General features: G+C 28.3%; 1 protein-coding gene across 1 annotated transcript; it reads right to left on the bottom strand.

The window, feature by feature from the left end:
* On the bottom strand, nt 1–23990 carry LOC126748259 (uncharacterized). The gene is made up of 9 exons (XM_050457364.1): nt 23703–23990; nt 18634–18728; nt 16174–16300; nt 7207–7363; nt 3657–4307; nt 3412–3597; nt 3136–3333; nt 395–544; nt 1–337 (listed from the first exon to the last, which is right to left on the bottom strand). Exons 1-9 carry the CDS (start codon nt 23763–23765, stop codon nt 57–59), a joined length of 1908 nt encoding a protein of 635 aa, XP_050313321.1. The 5' UTR covers nt 23766–23990; the 3' UTR covers nt 1–56.
* Between the last annotated feature and the right edge of the window lie 258 nt (nt 23991–24248).

The raw sequence follows: 24248 nt of genomic DNA on the forward strand, positions 1-24248 counted from the left end.
TTATTCTTATATCTTCTATTTTATTGCAAAAAATCTCTTAAAAATAATAATAATTATTAAAACTTTGTACGACATGTGTTCATATATAAACAACTAGCGTCAGCACTTTCTCGTTTTGTTTTCGATGAGTTGGCATATACGGCTTCTCCATCCCTCTGGGTATTGACGTATGTAACTCCAAAAGGATCTTTCGAGGGAATTTCATCATAAACCGGTTCCGTGATGATTTCAGGTTGAGATCGTTGACTAAAATTATACTGCGATAACGTATCTACTTCTGAAGATGCTCGGTAGCTCCCAGTAGATGGTGGGTGGTCATAGAGGTACAGTTTCGTATCTAAAATCAACGTTGATTTACAGTTGATAATCAATCGGGTTTATTAGGATGTCTTACCCAATTTCGGATTTTTGATTGGCTTATGGAACACAACATTGAATTCCTGAATCTCCATTGTCTCTCTCTGACTGATTGATTTCCTTTTCAGGGATTCATTTGAAACCACTAATGGATATATTGGATTTTCGCATGTTGGTGTAGGCGGATCTATCAAAAAATGCAAATAAATAAAATACTTGAGGTGAATCAAAGAAGCTTTTAGAGTTCTGAAATTGATTCAATAAATATGATCAGGAATCAATAAAATAGATTTTATGATACAGGTATGGTAGCAGTTTGAAATTGATTAAATAATAATAGTTAGGGTTATTTAGGAGTGAATTAAGGCGAAATAATTAATCCACCTGGCATTTACTAAATAATTACTATAGAAAATATAAACGATTATCAGATATGCACTTATTAGTCAAAAAAAATAATAAAATATAATGTTTCTTAAATTATTAATTTAATTGCTATTCCGATATGATTAAGTAATTTTCGATTTAATGATGTAGATTGATAAATTCGTTAGAGGAATTTTAAGTGATCATACGTATAAGAATCAATAATTTAAATGAATTTAAAAATTAATTAGTTGACTCTTTTAACAATCAATTGCCGTTTGAAATTGAGTAAACAATAATAAGAGTTCTTTAAGAGTGAAGATGAAATAATTGATTTACCTGGCATTTATTAAATAATCACTATAGAGTATTTAGACGGTTACCAGATTTGATCTTATTAGTCAAGAATTCAATAAAATAAGTTTTTAAATTCCAATATAATTGTATTATCTCGGAAATTGTTCAGTAATTTTCGGCTAAATAAGCTAGATTCATCAAATTCTTAAATCATCATATACATAATCAATAAATTAAATGACATAATTTTGACAAACTTTCAGCTTTCTGAAATTGATTAATTAGCTCTTCTAATAATCAATTGCAGTTTGAAATTTATTAAATATTAGGATAACATATAATATATGTTAGGATTATTTAATACTGACCAAAGGTGAAATAATTGATTCAACTGATGGCATTTACTAAATAATCACTATAGAGATTTTAAACGGTTACTAGATATGCAACTATTAGTAAGGAATTAAATAAATTAGGTCTTTAAATTCGTAATTTAATTCTTAGTATCTCATTATGTTTGCATTATCTTAGAAATATTTGTCAAGTAAATGAGGTAGATTAATAAATTCCTCACATCAATTTTAAATAACCATATACCTGAGAATCAATAATTTAGATAACTTTCAGCCTTCCGAAATTGATTAGTTGACTCTTTTGTTAATCAATTGCAGTTTGAAATTGATTTAATAAGAATAATTAAAGTGTTAATTTAATTATTGGTATTCCGATATTACTATGGTATTATTTTACAAATAGTTAAGTAATTGTCGACTTAATAAAATGAATTAATAAATTTCTTAGGGAAATTCTAAATCACCATACATACAGGGTGTTACAGAATAAGGTGCTGATCTTAAAAGGTGTGAATCCTTAGGTGATCTTAAGAAGAAAAGTTGATATAAAAATGTCCTAAACTCCTTAACTTTTGAGTGTTGAAGTCAATCAAATTTGGGAGACCCTGTATATTTTTTTTTAAATTATTTAATATTAAAGTATCACTAGATTTCTATAATAAGAGTTGTTGAAATGGTAAAATATTAGTCATATATATTTTTGCATATGTTTATATAATAAATAAATTTATTTTTTTTTTAATAAATAATTTTATTTTTTTCCGCAGTAATCGTATATCGGACGACAGAAAGTCAAAAAATCTAATTTGCCCTAAAATAAATGTGGATTATGAAAATATTTTTATTTTATGGAAAAGCATTGGCGTACGTAATATTTTTCAAAAATATTTAGTCTATGTTCCTGTACGTACGGACGCCACTGGTTAAATTTTAATAAAATACTCATACATCAAAAAATTACTGTTGATTCTCAAAGGGTGTGTGCTAAATTTCATAAACATATCTAGGAAGTGAATATAGTTATGATGGAAAAACGATGATTTAGTCAAACTTGATCAAGTCAAGATGATTTAACAAGCTTTCCGAAATTGATTAATTGACTCATCTGATAATCGATTAAAAAATCATCAGCAATTAGTATCATTTAGATCAATAGAGATGAAAATTCTTCTACCTAATAATCTGGAATTAATTTTATAATAATTAGATTAAGTAGGGTAATATAAAATATAAAGGAATAAAATATGGTACATACTTACTAAATCACTGACTGTAAATCTTGTGACTCGTGATTTCAGTCAATTATCATCATGATAATTATAAGAGCTCATCAACTCAGAATCAATACAGTTATAATTCAGATAATTCCTTAATGATTAAGAATTGATTTATTAAACAAATAGAATGTATACATTTAATCAATGAAATGTGATCATGTAAATGGAATTGATTGGTTAATTGTTATATTAATTTTAGATGGTTTTATACCAAAAACCTAACTTGATAAAGCAGTAAATTGGTCCTGCATTAATGCAATAGAAATAATTAAATCATTGTTATAATGTAAATAGACCTTCGACGATTTGAAATCGCATTTAAATTGATTGAGCATAAAGTATTAATCAGTTTTTTAATAATTAAAAAGGGAATTAAAGGTCAATTGATATTGAGTTTTTGAAATATTTACAATCAATAAAATTTGATTTATTTTCTTGACTTAAATTAATATATTTTTTGTTATCATTTCGAAAAGATATTTTACCTGGCAACGGAGAGTGGAATATACTTGTTGTATAAACGGCCACGCCTGCCCCATTTCTTTTAGTTCTACTTTTTTCCTTTTCCAGTTTCTTTCTTGAATTTTTCATCGAATACATCGTGACAGCAGCGACCAATATTAGAAATGTCGTCAGTGCAGCGGCACAAATGCTGTAGATTAAATTCTTTCCTGCTGCATTTTCTAAAATATAAAAAATTACGAAATTATTACATATTTCTTTTTCTTTGATTTTTATTTATAAAACATTGTTAAACTTACCGATTGAATATTTCGTATTTTTCCTCATTTCTTCTAATGATGAATGTTCTTCGTGCCTCTCACTTATAAAGTCATCAAGATCTTTCAACAAATGCTCCTTTAATATAGAATTTTCATTATCCGCTAAGTTCTTATTTAAACTTGGTTTTATCAAAGGTGTTGTCGGCTTTGGAGTGGTTGATGTACCTGAAATAAACAATTAATTTCAATAAAATATTAACAAATCATATAAAAGTCATAACTACCCGCATCAATTAATCCCTCTTTAAACAAATCTACATCAGTTTGCACCAGTTTATCGTCACTCTCAATGCTTTCAAAACTAGAACCAAATTCTTCATAGTTATTATCATCGTATTCCTCTTGATCAAATTGATTACTTTGATTTATTAAAGGCTCAGAACTTTTACTTCCACTTTCTTGGTCAGTTGCATCAAACATCATAGTTGATTCTGCAACTAGTTTGGGCCAATTTTGAGTAACTTTTGAGCCCGAACCCTCCAATTCATCCATTTTAATTGATTTTTGAGTTGTGGTAGACTCAACCATTGGTATTGTAATTTTGGTTGGAACTGATGTGGCTTGGTTTTTCTGAATCTTTGAGAAGCTTTGAATATGTGATACAGTCGTATAGGGTTTAGTGGTAGATAAAGGAAATATTGAGTCAACTTTTAACACGATATCTGGGCTAGTGTTAAAGACTTTTGCAGTATATTGAGTAGTTGTGGATAGAATAGGTCTAAGAGACGAGTTTTCTATTCTCCTGGTTGTAAGAATGACTGGTGGTCTCACTGATGTAAATAATTCTTCTTGTTTGCTAGTGACAGTTGCCACATCTAGTAGCGGCCTAAAGGTCGTTGACGAGATGGACGTGGTACTGTCTGTAGTAGTTATACCTTAAAAAGTTAGAATGTTTAATTTAGAGCATCATTTATGAAATTTATTATTTAGTAAAGCTTTTATTAGCCTGGAGCTCATTAATTTGGTTGATTTATTAAAATTTTTGAAGGAATAATTACCCTAAATCATGATAAATAATTTTAAAGAGCCTTCGATTCAGAATCAATAAAGTATCCGATATGATGCAGAAATTGCTTGAATAATCAGGAATTCATTACCTAAATAATTTTAATAATCATAAAAATCGTCTCAGCTATTCATTAAATTGTAATGATTTGACGGCCTGGAATTGATTCATTAATGATTGCAGATATTTTTTTAACCGGTCATTGATCATGTCGAAGATGTGATTCAATAAAGAGGAAAATATACGGATCTCCCCTTTGATGGTCCAAGTTACTCACAAATCAATCCTATAGCGTTACAATAAAAAGATAATTTTCTGGCAAGAAAAGTTATATAATAATAATAATAATAATAATAATAATAATAATAATAATAATAATAATAATAATAATAATAATAATAATAATAATAATAATATAATTTATTCAACATAAGAAATACATGCTTAATACAGGATAGATGTAAACAAAATTAATTTGTAGTACCAATACAATAAAGTACACCTAGGTGCAAGCACCTGTATGTGTATAACTTATTAAAATTAATTATATTACTATACAACATAATTATAATTACTAGGGGCCCCATACCACTAATTTACATAAACCTGAGGGTAGTGCATTTAAAATACAGGTAAAACAACTATAAGACACAAATATTAAAAATTTCAGAAGAAGAGGAAAACGTTAATAGTTATTTATAGAAAGTCAAGTAAGGCATCATAATTTTCATAGATAAATCTTTTACAAAGTTCTGAAAATTTTTGCTTATTTGTAATCTCCCGAATTGTCCGTGGTAACTTATTGGAAATTTCTGGTCCTATTACAGAATTACATCTTTGGCTTCCATCGAATCTGCGAAATGGTACATTAAGATGTCTTTCAGTTAGTTGTCTGGTTTCATGTTGGTGACTTATGTAGTTTTTATCTTTAAGTTTATACCAGAATACACAACTGGAGTATAGATATAAGGATCTGATATTAAGTATTTTGGTAGCATACAAGAGCGAGGTGGGGTACAATCTGTCTTTTTTATAGATTATTAGAATTTTGAACAGTTTTTAAGGATTCAAGAGCATTATTGTAGAGTCCACCCCAGGTCACTATACCATAGCATATCAGAGATTCCACAAATGATTGGTACAACATTATTAAAGTTTTTTTATCCAATATATTTCTAATAAGGAAAAATTTATGAATTAAGCTTTTGAGTTTAGATGTTAAGTTTTGAATGTGTGGTGTCCATTTTAATTTTTTGTCTATTATTATACCTAGATGTTTAGTGTTTTCTACTTTTTTTATAATAAAGTTTTGTTGTTCATCAATAACTATTTTCTTAAAATTTGGCCGATTTGCATCGGTTAGAGAAAAGGCGACATAAACAGTTTTTAAGATATTTAGGGACAATTTATACTTGTTTAACCACATCTTTACCTTCCTCATGCCATTTATGAGTTTCGTTCTTACAAGAGTCCAAGTAACATCCTTAAATACAAGAACTGTGTCATCCGCGTAAGATAGTGCCATGCCACCTATAAGCAAGGATAAAAGGGAGTTTATACATAAAATAAAGGATAAGGGTCCCAGCACTGTGCCTTGGGGCACTCCAATTTGTACAGTGCTAGGGTCACTCAGGGAATCTCTACTCTCTAATTTTTACCATTTACTTTCTTTGTTGTAGATAGTTGTTAAAGAGCCCCAACACTACACCTCTAATTCCATATCTTTCAAGAACATGAAGTAACTGAGAATGGGGTACAGCGTCGAAGGCCTTTGCTAGATCCATAAAAACCGCAACACTTTTTTTTCCCTGTACCAATCCATATTTTATGTTTTCTATTAGACTATACATTGCATCATTTGTACCATTTTTTTTTTTGAAAACCCAATTGATTTTTGTTAAGTACTTTATTTTTATTTAGGTCATATAATCTTTCTTTTAAGCATTTTTCAAAAATTTTTCCAAATGTAATTATTAAGCTTATTGGTCTATAGTTAGAAACATCACTCTTACTTCCTTTTTTGTAAATTGGTGTAATAATTGAAGTTTTGAGTTCTTCAGGTATCTTTGCTGATGAGAAAATAATGTTAAATATATATTTAAGTGGTTCAACAGTAAATGGATGACACAGCTTTACCATCTCAGAAGTTATGCCATCTGGACCTGGGGAACTGTTTTTCTTTAATGAATTAATATGAAGTATTAGTTAATTTTTTGTTATAGGCGTTAACGACATGTAGTTTAAGAAAGATGGATAATTTAGATTAAGCTTTGTGGTTGTATCAGGAATTTGACATGCCATACTAGTTCCTATTTTAGAGAAATATTCATTATAGAAATTGGCCATCTCTGTGTCATTTTCAAATTATTTAGATCTTTTATATAAATGTCTTGGTTAAATTTAACTTTAGGTTCATTAGACGCGTCACTCAGAATTTCATACATCTTTTTAATATCATGTTTTATATCTTGCAGTTTGTTTATATAGTAGTTATTTTTAGTAGTGGTTATTAATTTCTGTTAATTATTTCTATAAGTTTTATATTCAAGTTTTAGTGTGTCATTATTTTTATTTTTTAATAACTTTTTCTTCATTTGGTCTCTTTTTTTAATTGATGTAATAATACCTTCAGTTATCCAGGGTTTTATATCATGTATTAATTCCAGTTTTTAAGCGATTCAAATTTTATTAATTTTTTGCAATTTTAATTTATTTTACATTAAGATTTGATTTGAAAAATGTATATTTAATATACAACCAATACCTACGAGAATTGCATTCAGGTCCAGTCCATCCAGCTTGACATACGCAAAATCCCTTAATGCAAACCCCATTTTCGCAGTCAGCGCATTCACTTACGCAGTAGTTCTTATACTCCTTAAAACCGTTGCAACAAATTTCAGATGGTTTTGTTACGTTTACTACCTAAAAATAATTAAAAAAAAATCATTGATGTTTATTAAAAACGTGGTATAATATTCAACATGTTAACGATCTTACCAGCATGTCGCCTCGTAATTTTATTAGGAGATAGTAAATAATTTAAAAGATTACATGCGTTTCCTAATCCAATGAGCACATCCTGCTTAAGATGAATTTTGCAGCCGTATATACGTTCAAGATATGTACAATATTATTTGATTGTATAATATAGTCTAATAAAATACTATAATATGATAATATTAGTATGGTGTAAAGGGAGAAATTAATACTGAAGGATGTGATATATACAGGGTGTTTCAAATTAGACCTTCAACATGGAATCTATAAGAGATACAACGATATTTAAATTGCGGCAAAGCTGAGAATATTTGAGTTTAACAATATGACGTTTAAAATAAAAAAATTCCGATTGATTCCGAATATATTCGAAAAAATACGAAATTTTAAAAAATCGATTTTATTTTATGCTGAGTTTATTTCTTATCCAATTTTAATTTTTTTTTGCACATTGCGTTGCCAATTTTTTTGTGCTACATGATGGTGTTTTTAGGTTTTTAATACGACGTTTTATCATCAACTCGATTTTTTCTTATGGGCGCTATAATGGATTTCTACATATATAAAATCTCTGTAAAATTATCTTTTTAACGATGTATCACAAGTTATATTTCTTTTTTGTAAGAACCCGAATTTTTGGAAAAAACAGATTTGCCGCAGTGATAAATTGACAAGAAAATATATAAACTGTCATAAATATGAAATGTTTTAAATATTTGTATGTTTGTTAGTATTTTAATACAAACTGACTTTATTAATAATTTAAGCAATTATGAGTTTTCCGAATGAAGAAAAGCAAGATATGATTAAAATTTATTATAAATGTAATATGAATCGATGACAGTATTTAAAAAACTGCGGCATTTTTAACAAAAATAAGCAACGCATTTGAAGCCAAAATAATGCTCGACAAATTCGGGAAATTATTATTATTTAAAAAACTGATCTTTTAATTTTAATGTTTTAAAATAAGTTTTTCTTTTCAGTATTTGAAGTCCGAATTTTTCAATTTTTCGGATTTTCTGAGCATTCCTTTATTATTCCAGGAAATCGAAATCAAATCTTGTTTATTCCTGAATTTTAGGGTTATTTTCCACGCGTTTCAAGTATTCCAAATAATTTGTCTTCAAATTTTAATATTTAAGGATAAGTTTTTGTTTCCAATTTTTAATTCCAGAAATTTTAAAATTTAAATAAAATTTTTTTGACATTTTGCAAATTTTTGGAAGATTCTTTGGCATTTGGAATAAAATGTAATTTTATTCCTAGACCTTAGAGTCATTTTCCACGTCTTCTAAGTATTTTAAATAATGTATCTTTTAATTTTAATGTTCTAAAATATTTTTTTATTTTCAATTTTTAATTCCAGAATTTTTGAAGTTTTAATATTTTCCAGATTTTTATAGTTTTTTTATAATATTCCAGGCATTTGGATTAGATCTTGTTTTATTCCAGGAATTTGGGTCAATTGTCACGTCTTCCAAGTATTTCAAATATTTTTCTCTAAACTTTAATGTTTTAGGATAAGTTTTTATTTTCAATTTTTTCAAGTTTTTAAGATAATTTTTAAAATTTTCTAGTTTTTATTCCAGGTATTTGTAATAAAATTTTATTTTATTCCAAGATGTTGAGGTAATTTCTCGACGTCTTGCATGTATCTGCACGTAATGTTTTTATTTAACTTAATACTATTGCGTTTTTAAGATTATTTTTCAATTTGGGAAATTGTTATGTTTTTAAGTTTTTCAGGTTAATGGAGTATTTTTTAAATTATTTCAGGCATTTAAAATAAAGTTTTGTTTTATTCCAGGCAGTTTTTTTTATTTTCCAGATGCTTGGAGTGATTTTTTATGGCTTCCAGACATTTAACGTAATTCTGTAGATTTTTTAGAAAACTATATTAATTTTCTATATTATTTTAGACATAACGCTTTCCAGGGATTTCAATAATTTTTTAAAATATTTTCCAGGAATTTTGGGTAATTTTCTGTCTTCCAGACATTTAACGTAATTTTGTAAAATAAAATGAAAAATTACTTCTAAAAATAAGTGTGTAACTCTGAAGTAATGTATGCGCCACTACGGTATTGCATTGCTAGTATTTCTGTCTAATGTGTAATATTTATTGACATGTTAAAAATTGCCTTGTCAGTTTACGCACAGCCTATTGCGGCAAATTTTTTTTTTCAAAAATGCAGGTTTTTGAAAATAAAAAACTATTACTTAAAATAGATCATTAAAAAAGAAATTATGCAAAGATTTTAACAATGCAAAAACCAAATATAGCGCCTATAAGAAAAATCAAAGTTGATGACGATTGGCAAAACACGAAACGTCGTATTACAAATCTAAAAACATGTGACACGAAAAAGTGGCAAGGAATAAGAAATAAACTCAAAAAAAAAACGGATTTTCAAAATTTCGGATTTTCTTGAATATCTGCGGAACCATTCGGAATTTGTATTTTTTTTAATTGCATATTATTAAGCTTAAACTTTTTAAATTCTGAACTTTGCCCGAATTTAACCATCTTCGTATCTTTTATGGATTCCGAAATCTTCAAGTTGAGGGTCGAAATTGAAACACTCTGTGAAAATACCAGAAGACGTTCCTAAAATATTTTTTAATCAGGCATATTTAGATATTTAAATTTCGAGTGTTTTATTAACAATTTTGTGCTTAATTAAATTTGAAGCTTAAAATCACAAGCCGGAGGCTGGCATCTAAAAAAGGCTTGCTTAGTTTGAGTCGATAGGAGATATAATTTACGAGAAAATTTACTTTTTAATATTTCTCATATTTTAGCTGTGTTAACGTTAACGGTGCCTTCTATGGCAAATAGAAAAATTGAATAAATCGTTAGAATGGAAATCATATAACTCAACCCAACCCATATCCATATGGGTTTTATTGTTTTTTTTTTTAAATTTGTTTTTCATATATACTACTCAAAACAAATAAGTGTTTTAAAAATTTTTTATGCAAAAATAATTTTAATTTAAAGTTAGTGATGCTGTATAAAAAGTAATTATTAGAGCTCTTGCTTGTTTCAACAATCAATTATATATTGTTCCAAATTAATTTAGTATGTGGATTCTTATTAAATTTTAGCCTCAACATTGCATTTCAGCAATTTTACATAAAAAAATATTTAAAAATATTCAGTCATCCGAATTATTTAGCGCAAAAATTGGTCAACGAAAACCGCATTTTAATGAATAAATTTCTAAATAGGAGATTTTCTTAATTTTATAATTTTTTTGTTTTGAATTTAGGAGAATATAATAAGCCACTCATGTGAAAATTATTCATGAAATTTGTCTAATTGTTTTTTCTAAAATGTTATTTAAAGGGCCAAATAATACTACTCAATAGTATACTAGTGTAAAACAGTTATTTAATAAAAACAGTTTTTTGAAATAAAAGTAAAAATTTTATAAATTTTTTGTTCTTCCTTTTGCATAAAGTAATTTATGTTTTAACAATGTTAAGTAGAATAAATATAATTTTTTTTAAACAAAGAATATTGGAAATTTTTATTATTTTTCTACTAAATTTTATTCGTTGATAAGCAAAAATTAATGCATGTTTTATTAATTTAATTTATTAGACAATCTGATAGCGTGATAAAAAATGTTTATAGTTTTTAAAGTTTTTTAATATATTCTCTTAATTTTCTTTAAAATTTTAATCGAAGAAATCAATAATTAAGCCAAATAGTTCATTGATACAGAAGAGTATTTTAACGAATAAATATTTAAAAAAAAAATTGTTTTGAATGAAGTAATATTCATGAATTTTTCTCTGGTTATAGATTTTATTTCTTAAAAGTTAAAATAAAAATATTAGTTCGTATACCAAGTATTTGTACGTTCTTATACCAAGTATTTGTATTTAATGTAATGGATAATCTGATATTGTTATAATTTTTAAAGTTTTTAACTTGACATGATTAAAATATTTATAATTTTTTCGTGAAATATGATTAAGAATTTTTTTTTATTATTCTTTATATCTTCTTTTAAATTTAATTCAAAGAAATTAAAAATTAAACTATATAGTTCACTTATACAAAACATTATTTTATATGAATGAATTTTCGTTGTGTTTTATTAATTACTAATTTGATTCGCTAGTAACTGAAAATTAAATTTGTTTAACGTATTGGACAACCTGACACCAGAATAAATAATTGATTATAATGTTTTATATTTTTTAATTAAAAAACTTTAAATTCAATTATAATTTATAGTCAAAGAAAAAAGTCTTTGTGTTTAAATATATTTTAGCCTCACTAAAACATTCTCAGTATACAGGGATTGAACTATGGATCAGAACTATGGGATCAAACTTCTAGCGGTTGTTCAGTGCAACAGTAGAATCCATTTGAGTATAGGAAGCCATGTCCGGAAATGTGTCACTACGCCACTACGGCCCTAAGACGCGTTTAAATTTAGAAAAAATATTAATTACCTAAATAGGATCTGATGCATTTATTTTTACCTTTTGTATATGATACCATGACAACAATTATTTAAAATGTCTTGTGTTAAGGACAAAATTAAACTCTAGGATGAGAATCGGCTGCATTCATACCTTGAACTTTCTGGAAGTGGTAAGGATGGAGTTGTTGGTCGTGTAGTACCCGCCAGACAGAAGCGTTACTCCTATTCATATTCTTAGCGACGTTACGTGTGCTATTTGATGGTTCATCGGCAACTCACTGCAGCACCTCTTCTTCAAATTCGATCGTTCTTACGGTTCGAGCAACTCCAGTATCATGCATCTTGGTCTTAAACATGCCTGTCTCAGCGAGCCGCCGATGTACCGCAATAAACTTTTTGTATCCAGGATGCTGTCGGATAACGTTTATGATACAACCGCGATGCTGCTCGTGCATTGCAGTTTGTTGCTCCGTATGCCAAATGCTGCCAGTTTTCCATTAGCAATAAATGTTTAAAAATTGTAAGCTATAAAATTTTTAAACATGACATTGAGAATCGACATTGATAAGCGTTGATTTTAAATAATAAAAGTTGTTATGGTATCATGTACAAAAGGTAAAAATAAATGCAGCAGATCCTATTTAGGTAATTAATGTTTTTTATAAATTATTAACGTCTTAGGGCCGTAGTGGCGTAGTGACGCATTTCCGGACATGGGTTCCTATACTCAAATGGATTCTTCTCTTGCACTGAACAACCCCCAGAAGTTTGATCCCATAGTTCTGAAAGACCCTGTATACTTATATTAAAAAAGTACTATAACATAAATCACGACGAATGCCTAGTTATTTTATTACAAACCCCTACATACTTATTTCTACAATTAAAATGATTATTTAAGTCCCCAATTCATTTTTTTGCTGATTCAAGATTTAAATATTTATTATCTCTCTCTCTCTCTCTCTTTTTGTCTTTAAAATGGAAAAAACCAATTAAGAACTTTTTAAAAATCGACATTTAACAGTTTTTTGTTATAAATGTTTAAATTTAATTAAAATTCATACTCACAGAAAATAAGCTTCAATAAACACATGAAATATATTTTTGACTAACATTTCGTTGAATTAAAACATTGTCACATTGATAGGATATTCTTCAATTATAATTTTTATTAAAAAAAGCGCTATACCAACCACTACAAATTTCTAATTATTTTACTATAAACCCTACATTTTGAATTGGCACATTTTGATTTTGGCTGAATTCTCAAGCCCGATATAAGCAATTGATTTTAAATGACTAAAATATGTATAAATTTATGACATTTTACCATTAACTTAAAATAATATGACGTTTTTCTGATTATTCTCTATTATATTATATTGCAGTATAGTATATTTTCTATTTTCTTTGAAATTCCTTTCAAAGAATTTAATAATTGAACTAAATAGTGCACTAATGCAAAACAGTATTTTAACGAACAACTGTTCCATTTTCTTATCTTTGGATCTAATAAATGAGCATATTTTATATTCTACAAGTTTGTTTCATTAATTTAGTTTATTGGTCAGCGTCATATATAGGCTGTGGTCCTTTGATGAAGATATTTTTTTTTAAATTAGAAAAAAATATTCTTGGATGTTCTTTTTATTCTAAATTTTATTCGTTCAAAATAAAAAAGAAAGTTTTTATTCCAAGTATTAATTTAATATATTGCCTGACAACTATCTGACAACATGATAAAAAATTGATAATAATTTCTGAGGTAATTAAATTCACACAATTAAAATATTTATAAATTTATTCGTAAAATTTGTATTATCACTTTTTATTGATTACTCTCGTCATTTACTTACAATTTTAAATAAAAAATTTATATTGAAAATAAATAGTGTGAAAAACAGTATTTTAGCGAATAAATATTAAAACAAAATATTTTTTTATTTAAAAATATTCATAAATATTCCTTTTGTTTTAAATTTTATTCGTTAATATTAGAAATAAACAAGAACCGTAGTTCTTATTCTAAATCATTATTAATTTATTCGGGGAATTTTCCACAAAAAAGGTATTTTGCAATATTAAAACGAATAAATTTTGAATTGAAATCTTGAATTTTGGATTTCTGATTGAAATTCATCAAATTAATTTTAAGTGAAATTTATATGTTATGAAGCTTTCTTAAAGTAATGATTATTAAAAGAAGTAATTAGTTAAATAAGCATATTTATAAGATTATTATTATTTACCGATATGATCATTAAATCTACCAAGAGTCTTCAAATTTTAAAATAAAATAACTTAAATAAGGGATTTTCAAAAAAATATGTAATAATTTTTGTGGGTAGTGTATATACCCTAAATAATTATTAAATCGGAGCATATAACTTCCTAGTACATAACAGCATGGCTAGTGTCAATGATTTATTATAATCGATTAAATATAAATCAGATAAATTTACGAGTAAGGCCTTTATAATAACGAAAAACAATGTTATACCCACACATTAAAATCGGTTCGAAGTGATAGCTTTAAGCGCTCTTACTCATGCGTATCGGATAATAAACTACCTTGTCCATTCATTTCTGTAAGATAGGGCCTTGCTTACTTTCTCCAGGCATTTATTTCGCTTTTTTTTTAAATTGTATTCGGCATGATCGTTATACTTTTGTTATGTAATTATTTAAGTTTCCTGCAAGGGTTAAAACTGAGAATACGCAATTTTTAAGCCACTTGAATGGCTATTTATAAGGTAAAGTGCAACTAAGTACGGTCCTGTCGCTTCATAATTTGTAACAAATCAGTCACATTATTACGGGCGTTGGTTGACATGCGCGCAGCTGTCTATTGAGCACAACTTTTAAGGGGAATCACAGGACCGTAGCGGAATTTTTGTTTGATGCTTTTTTTACTTACAAGGTCCTGCTTTTTGACCCTCGATTTGACTTCTAAATTGCTCAATTTTTTACAAATATCAACTCATTTATATAAAAACTAAATTTATGTAATGATCCTAGAAATAATAATCTTCTGAATTAGCTTTAGTCTAAAGGTTATGGGTAATACGCTTTTATCTAATTAACTCTGTAATTAATGGTAATAATTACATATTTTCCTTTAGAGAAAGGCATTATCAGAAAAGTAGAAAACCAGCCTAGTATAGAAACAACAATGCATATACACGAACTACAATATTACAATACGACTTACCGGTTCAACTATACAAACATTAAGTTAAAATAAAAAGAAAACTTTAATGAATTAATTAATAAATTTAATTGATAGATCAAAGTACATACAAGAGGTGAATATACTGTGGTCCCGGAATATATATATATATCCACAGCAATAGCTTTAAGCTGTCAGCAAAAGAATTTTTGCATTTTTATTACGATTCCACGAATACCAGAAAAATCTTTTATAGGAAATCTAAAAATGTACATTTCATATTTTGCGATATATAAAATAGAAGGAAATAATATATTTATTCCTTATTGACAGAATAAACTAATAAATATGGTAATATGTCCCTAAAAAAAATCGTACTAACTTAAAAATTAATTTAGGGCGTGCCAGTTTTTCTTCAGACTTACCCAATCCAATTTCACATGATAATTTAGTGCGCGCGTGATGATTAAAAGAACAGATGTCAGATGGACTTCTGTTGTTAATATTACAATAAAATTTAAATAAAAGACTTACACAAGGGTCAGTTGGCAAACATATTAACAACGAAATCATTCTTGTATATTGTCCTTATTGTTGCATATATACAAAGCACGAGGTTTAAGTGGTCGTTATGTAAAATATATATTATATTTTAATATGTTATGTAATTAATTCACTTGGGTAAACAGATACGGTGGAGCAATATTCAAAAAAACAAGAATTTTATTGGGAAAATTATGAATTTTTATATAAAATTTTATAAATCGGCCTTGAAAAGTACATAAAGAGGTGACTTAATTTTTTTAAAACATAATTCATAATATAAAGGATTGTACAAAAAATGTATAGCTAACTCACTTGCACTTGATGCCAGCAAGTGTATTTTTCATGCTGATTAATAAGGGTTAGATCCGAAAGTGAATCATGAAGGAAAAAAATTTTTGGGACATCTTGTATTAAACAGGCAAAATTATGTTTTATATACATATAATCAGTTTAAGTATACGCTTATATTTCCCATAAAAATTGCTTACCTCTATCCATTGCAATGTAACCAGAAACTATTTATACATACTTATATATTAAAGGAGTATATAACTCCTATATACATATCGACTTACCACTATTTTAGACTCATTTACTAATCTGGTCGAGTATTCTGCGCAACGCGGTGGCACATTCAAGCACCATTTGTAAGTTCTTATGGTTCTGTTCTTTAGTTCCCATATTTGTTCCTCTTTTGGCACTCTGAAAAATTATTAAAATATATTTTTAGACATTTAGACTCCTATTACATGAAAAGAGTATGAAGTGTATGATGCTAAAAAGTAGAGATATATAAGAGAGCTGAAGAGAGACAAGATCAAAAAATCTATCAACAATATATCTATAGTTAAATTTGCTGATGACACATTAGTGTGGATACAGGCAAAGAATCCACAGCTCACCAAAGAAAATCAATCAACTATTTTACAATTTCAATTATTTGTTGTTAATTTTGTACTTGAAATAACCACATTATTGAGGTTAGTTTGTGGTCAAGAATCGATCAAGAATTCAAATTTCAGAGAGGAGCAGTGAGTTTATATCAATCATCTGGTCAGGTATATAATGCCCAATTAACTTTTCCTTTCTTAACATCATCAGGAAGTTCTTGTGACTATTCATTAATTAATACGCATATAAAAGAGCTGGTTCATGTCTAAATAACATTTTTCTGAACCTAGCAGTAGTGACTTCTGTAAATCCACTGTCTTTGATATTGGAATATCTGATCACATTGGACAAGAATTTGAACTGATGATGATTGATCCATGGCTCTGGTAGTGTATCATACAAGGTATATAGGCCCATTATACAAATAGGTATGTGGAGTTTCTTTGATGCGTTTTATCGTATAACTGGAATTTTGATAGAAATCAGATGCTTCAATTTCTTCATCAGCTCTATCACTTTTATGCTTTATATTAAAATTTGCTGATGACAACAGCTTATTAAAATAAATCAATGCAGTTTGTGAATCAGACGTTTGAGTTTCATCATTAACTGCCTGCAAGAAATAAAACATTACTTCAATGGATTTGAATAATAAACTCATTGACTGGGAAACTTGGGAATTTTGTCAAGTTTAAAGCAAAACTTGCTTTACCAGAAAGTCAACTTCCATTTTTAACTATTTTTCAACTGCTCAAAAGAAGTGGAGATTTCAACTGATTTAGGAAACAATAATTTAATTAAAAACAATAATTTAAAAATTTAAAATCTGTCAATTACCCAATACTTCCAGGCCTTACAGTGAAATTGCCTGATGACACATTAGTGGACAATAACTCACCAAAAGCAATCAACGCAATTTGTTAATCGGAATTTTCAGTATGTTCATGAACTACCTGAAAGAAATAAAATATTATTTAAATGGATTTGAATAATAAGGAACCCATGGTACATCACTTCCAGGCAATACAGTGATATTTGCTAATGATAGATCAGTATGAAAGACTTCTCAGTTTTTTTAGCAACTGCCTGGAAGAAATAAAACATTACTTCGATGGCTTTAATTAATAAAGAACTCGCTGACTAAGATATTTTAACTCCTGGACTGACTTTCATCAATGTCTTCTTAACACTTGCATTAATTAAAATGGTCTTTGAGGGATGAAGTATGATGTCATTGATCCTTTCTCTCTCAAATAAAAATTATCTCCAAGGATTTTCAACTAATATGATAACCAAAACTGAACCTATACCCTTGTTAAAACCACCCTGTATTAAATTCCTTGAATCTCGTTCAATATGCAATATTTTCAAACGTCGCAATCGTTAACAGCTCTAATGTCGAAACATTATTATCTTGTCAAATACATGCAACATAAAAATGAAGCAACACCATAAAATTCTGTAAAACGAGGAATGTATTAATTAAACCAGGAATAATTACCGCCAATAGGCCGCAATTTTCTTGTCCGTGCTCCCATGAAAAAGCAATGGCAGTCAATTAAATTGTAAGCAGGTTTATTGCGAACTGTATCAAACGTTCCTTATTGTTGGTTTCGTCATTTGGTGGTACAACCGGAGTTAATGTTACGTCGTGTTAGCGAAAAGGTTTTACTATAATAAATCTATGTACTGGGTGAGCACTTGTGAGCAAGAATCAATCACAAGAAATATCAACATCCATGGTGTATAGAAGAACTTAAGCATGATGAAGATAAGCTTCAAGATCTATTTAAAACTCACAAGAGATCAAGAATTATATGATTAGTATAAAGCCAGAATGAAGTAGACCAGTAGGAGAGGGTTCTTTGATATATTTCGTGCATTTGATACCTAAAAACTGTATTAATTGGGACTCACATGTCACTTCCAGACCTTGAAGTAAAATTTGCTGATGACACATTAGCATTATTATCCCATAAACAGAGGATGATTATGAAAGAATCACTGCAGTCTATAATGCCATGAATAAATAGTATGCAACTCATATTAAATGGAGAGAAAACAGTAAATATTTTCTTGTGAATTAAGAGTCGGAAAGATAATTGTCATAATAATGTTCATGTTAAGTTTGTGTTTTTACTTACATTAATTCAGTCTGACACACGTGGTCTCCAATTAACTTTCCTTCTCCAGTTGGAAGTATTAAAACTGCTACCAAAGACACCAGCAACAATGAAATCTGCAATAAAATAGAATTATTGAAATAACACACAAGAAATATTACGTTTTTATATGTGAAAACTGTATTGATGTAATTGTTTTTATTTTATTAAATAAACAGTAAATAAAATAAAAAAGGTAACGTCCAATGTAAATTTAAGTGCGATCCTGTCATGTTAATATCGGCAACTTCAAACAATTTCTGTGAAACAGAGGACCGTAGTCGGTTTTTTGGGAAAAGAACCTAAATTTTGTCAATATAAATAAAATAAACAGGTAAATATTGGTCAAAATTGCCATGTGGTATTATTTTATATTATTTATAATAATGACCAATAAATAGGAAATAGTAGGTTAGCAATTTAATATTAGATCAACTAATAATTTTTGTTGTGTGATATGAACATTTTAATATGTAAATGTATGTATTGTTTTTTTGCATAGAAATTTGTAACCTGTATATGTAATATATAGCTCTCTGTGTGCATGTTAAAATTATAACGTTAGTATTCTAGTTTTGACATTCGCTATTCTAATTCTTTAAAAATGTAAAAAAAAAATGGTAAATATTATGCTAATTGGTAAAGAAAATAAGCAATTAATAAAAATAATAAAAACATCAACAAAATACTAAAAAATAGCTCATTTATTATGGTCCTATTATATATATATTATTGTAAAAAATTAAATTTTATTAAATTTTTCCTAAACAATAAAGGTTAACTTCACTTTTTCGCATAGAAACCTGTATTTTTTTAAATAATATCTGATTTAGGGTTAAAAAATAAGTAACTTTCTTTTCATAAGTAATTTCAAAATAAGTAGCTTTGGTTCAGCAATTCTTTAATATTGTTGTGACAAGGCATTGTTGATCAATGGTCAATGCAAGTTGATATGATGCAAAAATTTTCTATAGTGAACAGATCTCACGTGTTTATCCCAGGTATTTCAGGCGATTGTAAACAAATACTGATGAATAAAGTAAATGAGAGATTATTTTGATTCACAGTATTCGTTTAGTTATCAAGTATTTGACTATTTTGTTGAGTGACCATGGAATGCCTAAGATTACAATAAATGAAAAAGTTGAAATGGTCCTTATCTATGGTGAATCTGAACGGAATATTAATAGAGCCATTGAACTGTATAACATGCGACATCTTCAACGGCGACTTCCATCGCGAGCATCATTTTATCGTGTAGTGAACCACTTTATAGAAGATGGAAGTGTGAAAACGATAAATCGATCACGAAAGAGAAGCATTACCAGTAAAAATAATGAAATTGCCGTCTTAACTGCAGTTGGCCATAATCCCGGAGTCAGCTCACGATCAATTTCTTCTGCTTCTGGAATCTCCAAAACAAGTGTCCTGAGAATTTTAAAACGCCACAAGTTTCATCCATATCATTTGCCGCTACATCAAGAGCTTCACGGGAATTATTTCCAAAATCGAGTGTTGTTTTGTGATCAGTTGCATGAAAATAACAATTTCTTTCTGCGCGTCTTATTCACCGATGAAGCTTCATTTACAAACTATGGTGTAGTTAATCGTAACATGCATTATTGGGCAGTTGAAAATACTAGGTGGTTTCCAGCGATAGAACATCAGCGGCCATATTCTGTGAATGTCTGGTCTGGCATCATCAATTATAAAGTCATAAGACCTTATTTTATTGATGGTGTGCTTACAGGGCAAAAATACCGTAATTTTTTGCTAGAGATTCTACCAGTATTTTTGGAAGATGTGTGTTTTGAAGTGAGACTAAATATGTGGTACCAGCATGATGGTTGTTCTGCACATTATTCACGCGTTGCGCGCCAAGTGTTGGATCGTTTTTTATTTTCTTTTCAAGTTTTCGATTCTGTTGATAATAAAATTCTGTCATAAGATACTTTTACTCCTTTTGATAGATCATCAGATACTACCTACAAGGGCAAATGTCATTGGCAAGGAAAAAAATTCGTAAAAGAATCAAGAATTAATACCTTGAAAAGGAGAGGTCGCATGTAAAAAAGTGTCAGATGAAAGTTACTTATTTTTTAACCCTAAGTCAGATATTATTTAAAAAAATATAGGTTTCTATGCGAAAAAGTAAAGTTAACCTTCATTTGACCTTAAAGACGTCCACTCAAGGTTAAACCAATGACGTCATTTTATGGCCCCCTGGAAACTATTCAAATTTCACATGAAACATTTTCTGGATACATGTTTAGTTTTCGAGATATTGCGATATCTCAAGTTAAATGGACCACCCTGTATAACAGTAACAATAAGAATATATAATATAATTATATTATAACTACTATATGAATAACATTTTTGAGAGTGTAATAAAATATTTTGATAAACATAATCCTTACAACTCACCTTACAAGTCACTGAAAGTAATTTGTTTTAGAATAAAGTCTTCGTTCACCTAATATAACTTACTAAAAAACCTTTATAAAATGATTTTATATTTGTTTTATAAATATGTTTTAAAACAATTATAAAGCAACTAAATAACAAATCTTGCTTAACACAATATAGTTATATAGGATTGTTTTATAAATGCTTTATAGCAAATTATTATTTCATTATAAAAATATTTTATTAAACTGTCCCATAGTTATTTATAAAACTTAATAGGTTGTTTATAAGACATAATTATTTTAATTAAATCCGTTAGGTAATATTTTATTGTTCGATATGCTCTAAATATAACTAATATAAAATAATTTTGTTTCGTAGTAGACTTTGTGAGCTGCTTGGGATAGAAACTAGTTTGGCAATATTACATTTAGAATGCGTATGTTTTATTCTCTTGTCCAGGCTATTCTGGAGTAGCGCTATATTTCAGAGTAATTTTTTAATACTTTTATTAAAAGATATTTGGATTTACAGTCTTTGAACGCAAGGAGAATTTTAATTGATCCATGCTTTCTTTATCGGATTCTCAGTGCTGCCATTGACTGTTTCCAAATGACGCCCACTGTATTTTGGGAAATAAAACTGCCTGGAGATATCGAATAAACGCTTTTCTTCCAAAAATGCGTCTGTCACCATTTGCTTCAACACCAAGCCAATTTTTTACCCTTAGGTTTATTTAATGCTATGAAATATATGAAAGAGCGTTATTTTTAACTCTTAAAAATATGTTTGCATTGGTACATACATGAAATAAACCGCTTTTTTGAAAAAAATACAAAGTTTGCTTTACTTTTGTCGCGTTAATAAAGTATATCACTTTAAACTAAATGGTGTTTTATTTTTGCTAATGCCAATTTCATTTTTAATAATAAAGTAGTTCATATTACCGAAAGAGTTGCTTTACTTTTGCCTGATAGTGAATATGCAATAGAAAAATCGCTATTATTGCTACTTTATTACCATGTTTCATAATTTACTTCTCTGACTTATAATTCCAAATAATTTGCTAATTGTGATCACACTCGGATTAAATAGATTCAGCAAGTTAAATATTTGGCCATTTTGTGAATGCTCAACGATTCTAGAAAAAACACTATAAAATAAGGCTTATTCAGTGCCAATTCATCCCCAAAAATCTGTTAAGCATCCATAACATTAAGAGTAATATACACAAAAGGACTATCATTTCAAGGTGAATATTTGCAGTTTATAGTTTTTAGGAGTGCCTATTATATTATGAAAGAGATGTATGAAAAGATAAGCCAAGAGTGCAATGACACTTTTAGACTACTTTAATGATCAGATAAAAATGAGAAGTGTACCTATACCATCAAGTGATCAAGTAATATATGTATTGAGAGTTAAAGAAAAGCCACTCCATAGTCGTAGTTGCATTACACTTTTGCTTGTAATGTCCATCTTTTAAAAATGTCCTTCTTGTGCCTTGGAGTAGTCATGGTTTTTTTGTGTATTAAGTTTTTGTTACAGTTTAGTTATAAAGTTATTCGGGTAGTTTTTTTTAATAATTTTCGAAATAAAAACAACTTTTATATAATAAAAATCTGTCTTGCATATTCAATTGGAAAACAGATTTTTAAATAACCAATAATTATGGAGAATGAAAAAATTGTTTTATTACTACTTGTTTGTCCGATTCATAGCAATTTTTTAGTCATAACAAGACCAGTAGAAAGGTAGCAATTTATTTAATTTTTAGCCACCAAATTTCAAGAGTGGAATCAAAAAGCATCGTTAGCCATTTCGTGACCAAAAAAAAACTTTAAAATAAAGTTTACCTTTTTTGGCCTTTTTCTTGGGAAAAATTGTAATAACAGCTTAGGTTGTTTAAATTTAAGCTTAATAGTTGCGAAGAGGTTTAAACTTAAATCCTAAATAAAGGCTAATCATGTAATAAACAAGTTGCTTTTATTGCTACTTTATCACCATATTTAAAAATTTCTCCAGCCAACAGGAAAGCGGCCATTTATTTCATTTTTGACCAGACAAATTTTGTTCCAAATTGTGCCACATAGCAAAGTCCTAAAAAATCTATAAAATATATGTAGAAATAGCAAAATTGTGGTGATTTTACAAGTTTTTGGTTTGAAAATCATTTTTTAATGGCAAATATTAAATAATAATTTAAGCCCTTTAAAGTAAAAAAGCGGATAAACTTAAATCTTTGAAAGCGCCTTCATCCATGTTAATCGCGTAATCGACTTTAATTTTTGTACTTTAAAGCGAAAATTTAAATCCTATTTCTGATTTTAGGATTGGAGCCAATGCCGTGCACTAAATATTACGAAGACAGTGAAGATTAATGAAAAGAACGACATATTTAAAATATTCCTTAAATATGCTTTCCAGAATAGTTCAATTATTATTGAATGTACTGTAGTTCAAAAGTTATTAATAACCATTTAGGATGCTTTAAGTCAAATATTGAAAATTGTAAAATTTATTGACGTTTTAGTTGTATCTTCTGAAACAAGCGGCCATTGAAATAGAAAGTATGATTTTCTTTAACTCTTAGGGTTATTTTCTAAATATATATATATATTTATTTACAACAAATAACATACTAAATATCTGCTAAGCAAACATGATCTGGATACTTCAGCCAAAAAATCCATAACTTTAAACATTGTTCTTGTCACCGAAAGCTCACATATTGAGTGGTAAAAGCACGAAAATTACGTAGTCATTCGAATAAATTAACACCGCAAACATTATTCCATAACGCCCGTTATTTTAAAACGAAATTGGAACAAACCATCCGTAACCGAGTACTACATGCGTTAAAAACCACACGTCCAGCTGCGTATGAAACACTGTCACTTTGGCCTCGGCAGATTGGACCCTATAGTGCGTCTGGAATCCAATTTGTGTAATTCCCATATCATCTCTTTAGTTGGATACGAGCAGCTGCTGTCGTGCGGTTTTTCAATTAGAGGGCCACTTATCCATATATTATTATAATGATTATTGTTTTTATGTATGGGATAATAACACTAGTGTGCACTGGTATTGCGAGAAATAGCTAGATATACACAGATCCGGCTTATACGGTCCGTTTATATGTACAGGATGTTTCAAAATACCTCAATATATATACTTTTAAAAGTAGA

Source organism: Anthonomus grandis, chromosome 22 (genome assembly GCF_022605725.1).
Source record: "Anthonomus grandis grandis chromosome 22, icAntGran1.3, whole genome shotgun sequence".
NCBI classification, from domain to species: Eukaryota; Metazoa; Arthropoda; class Insecta; order Coleoptera; family Curculionidae; genus Anthonomus; species Anthonomus grandis.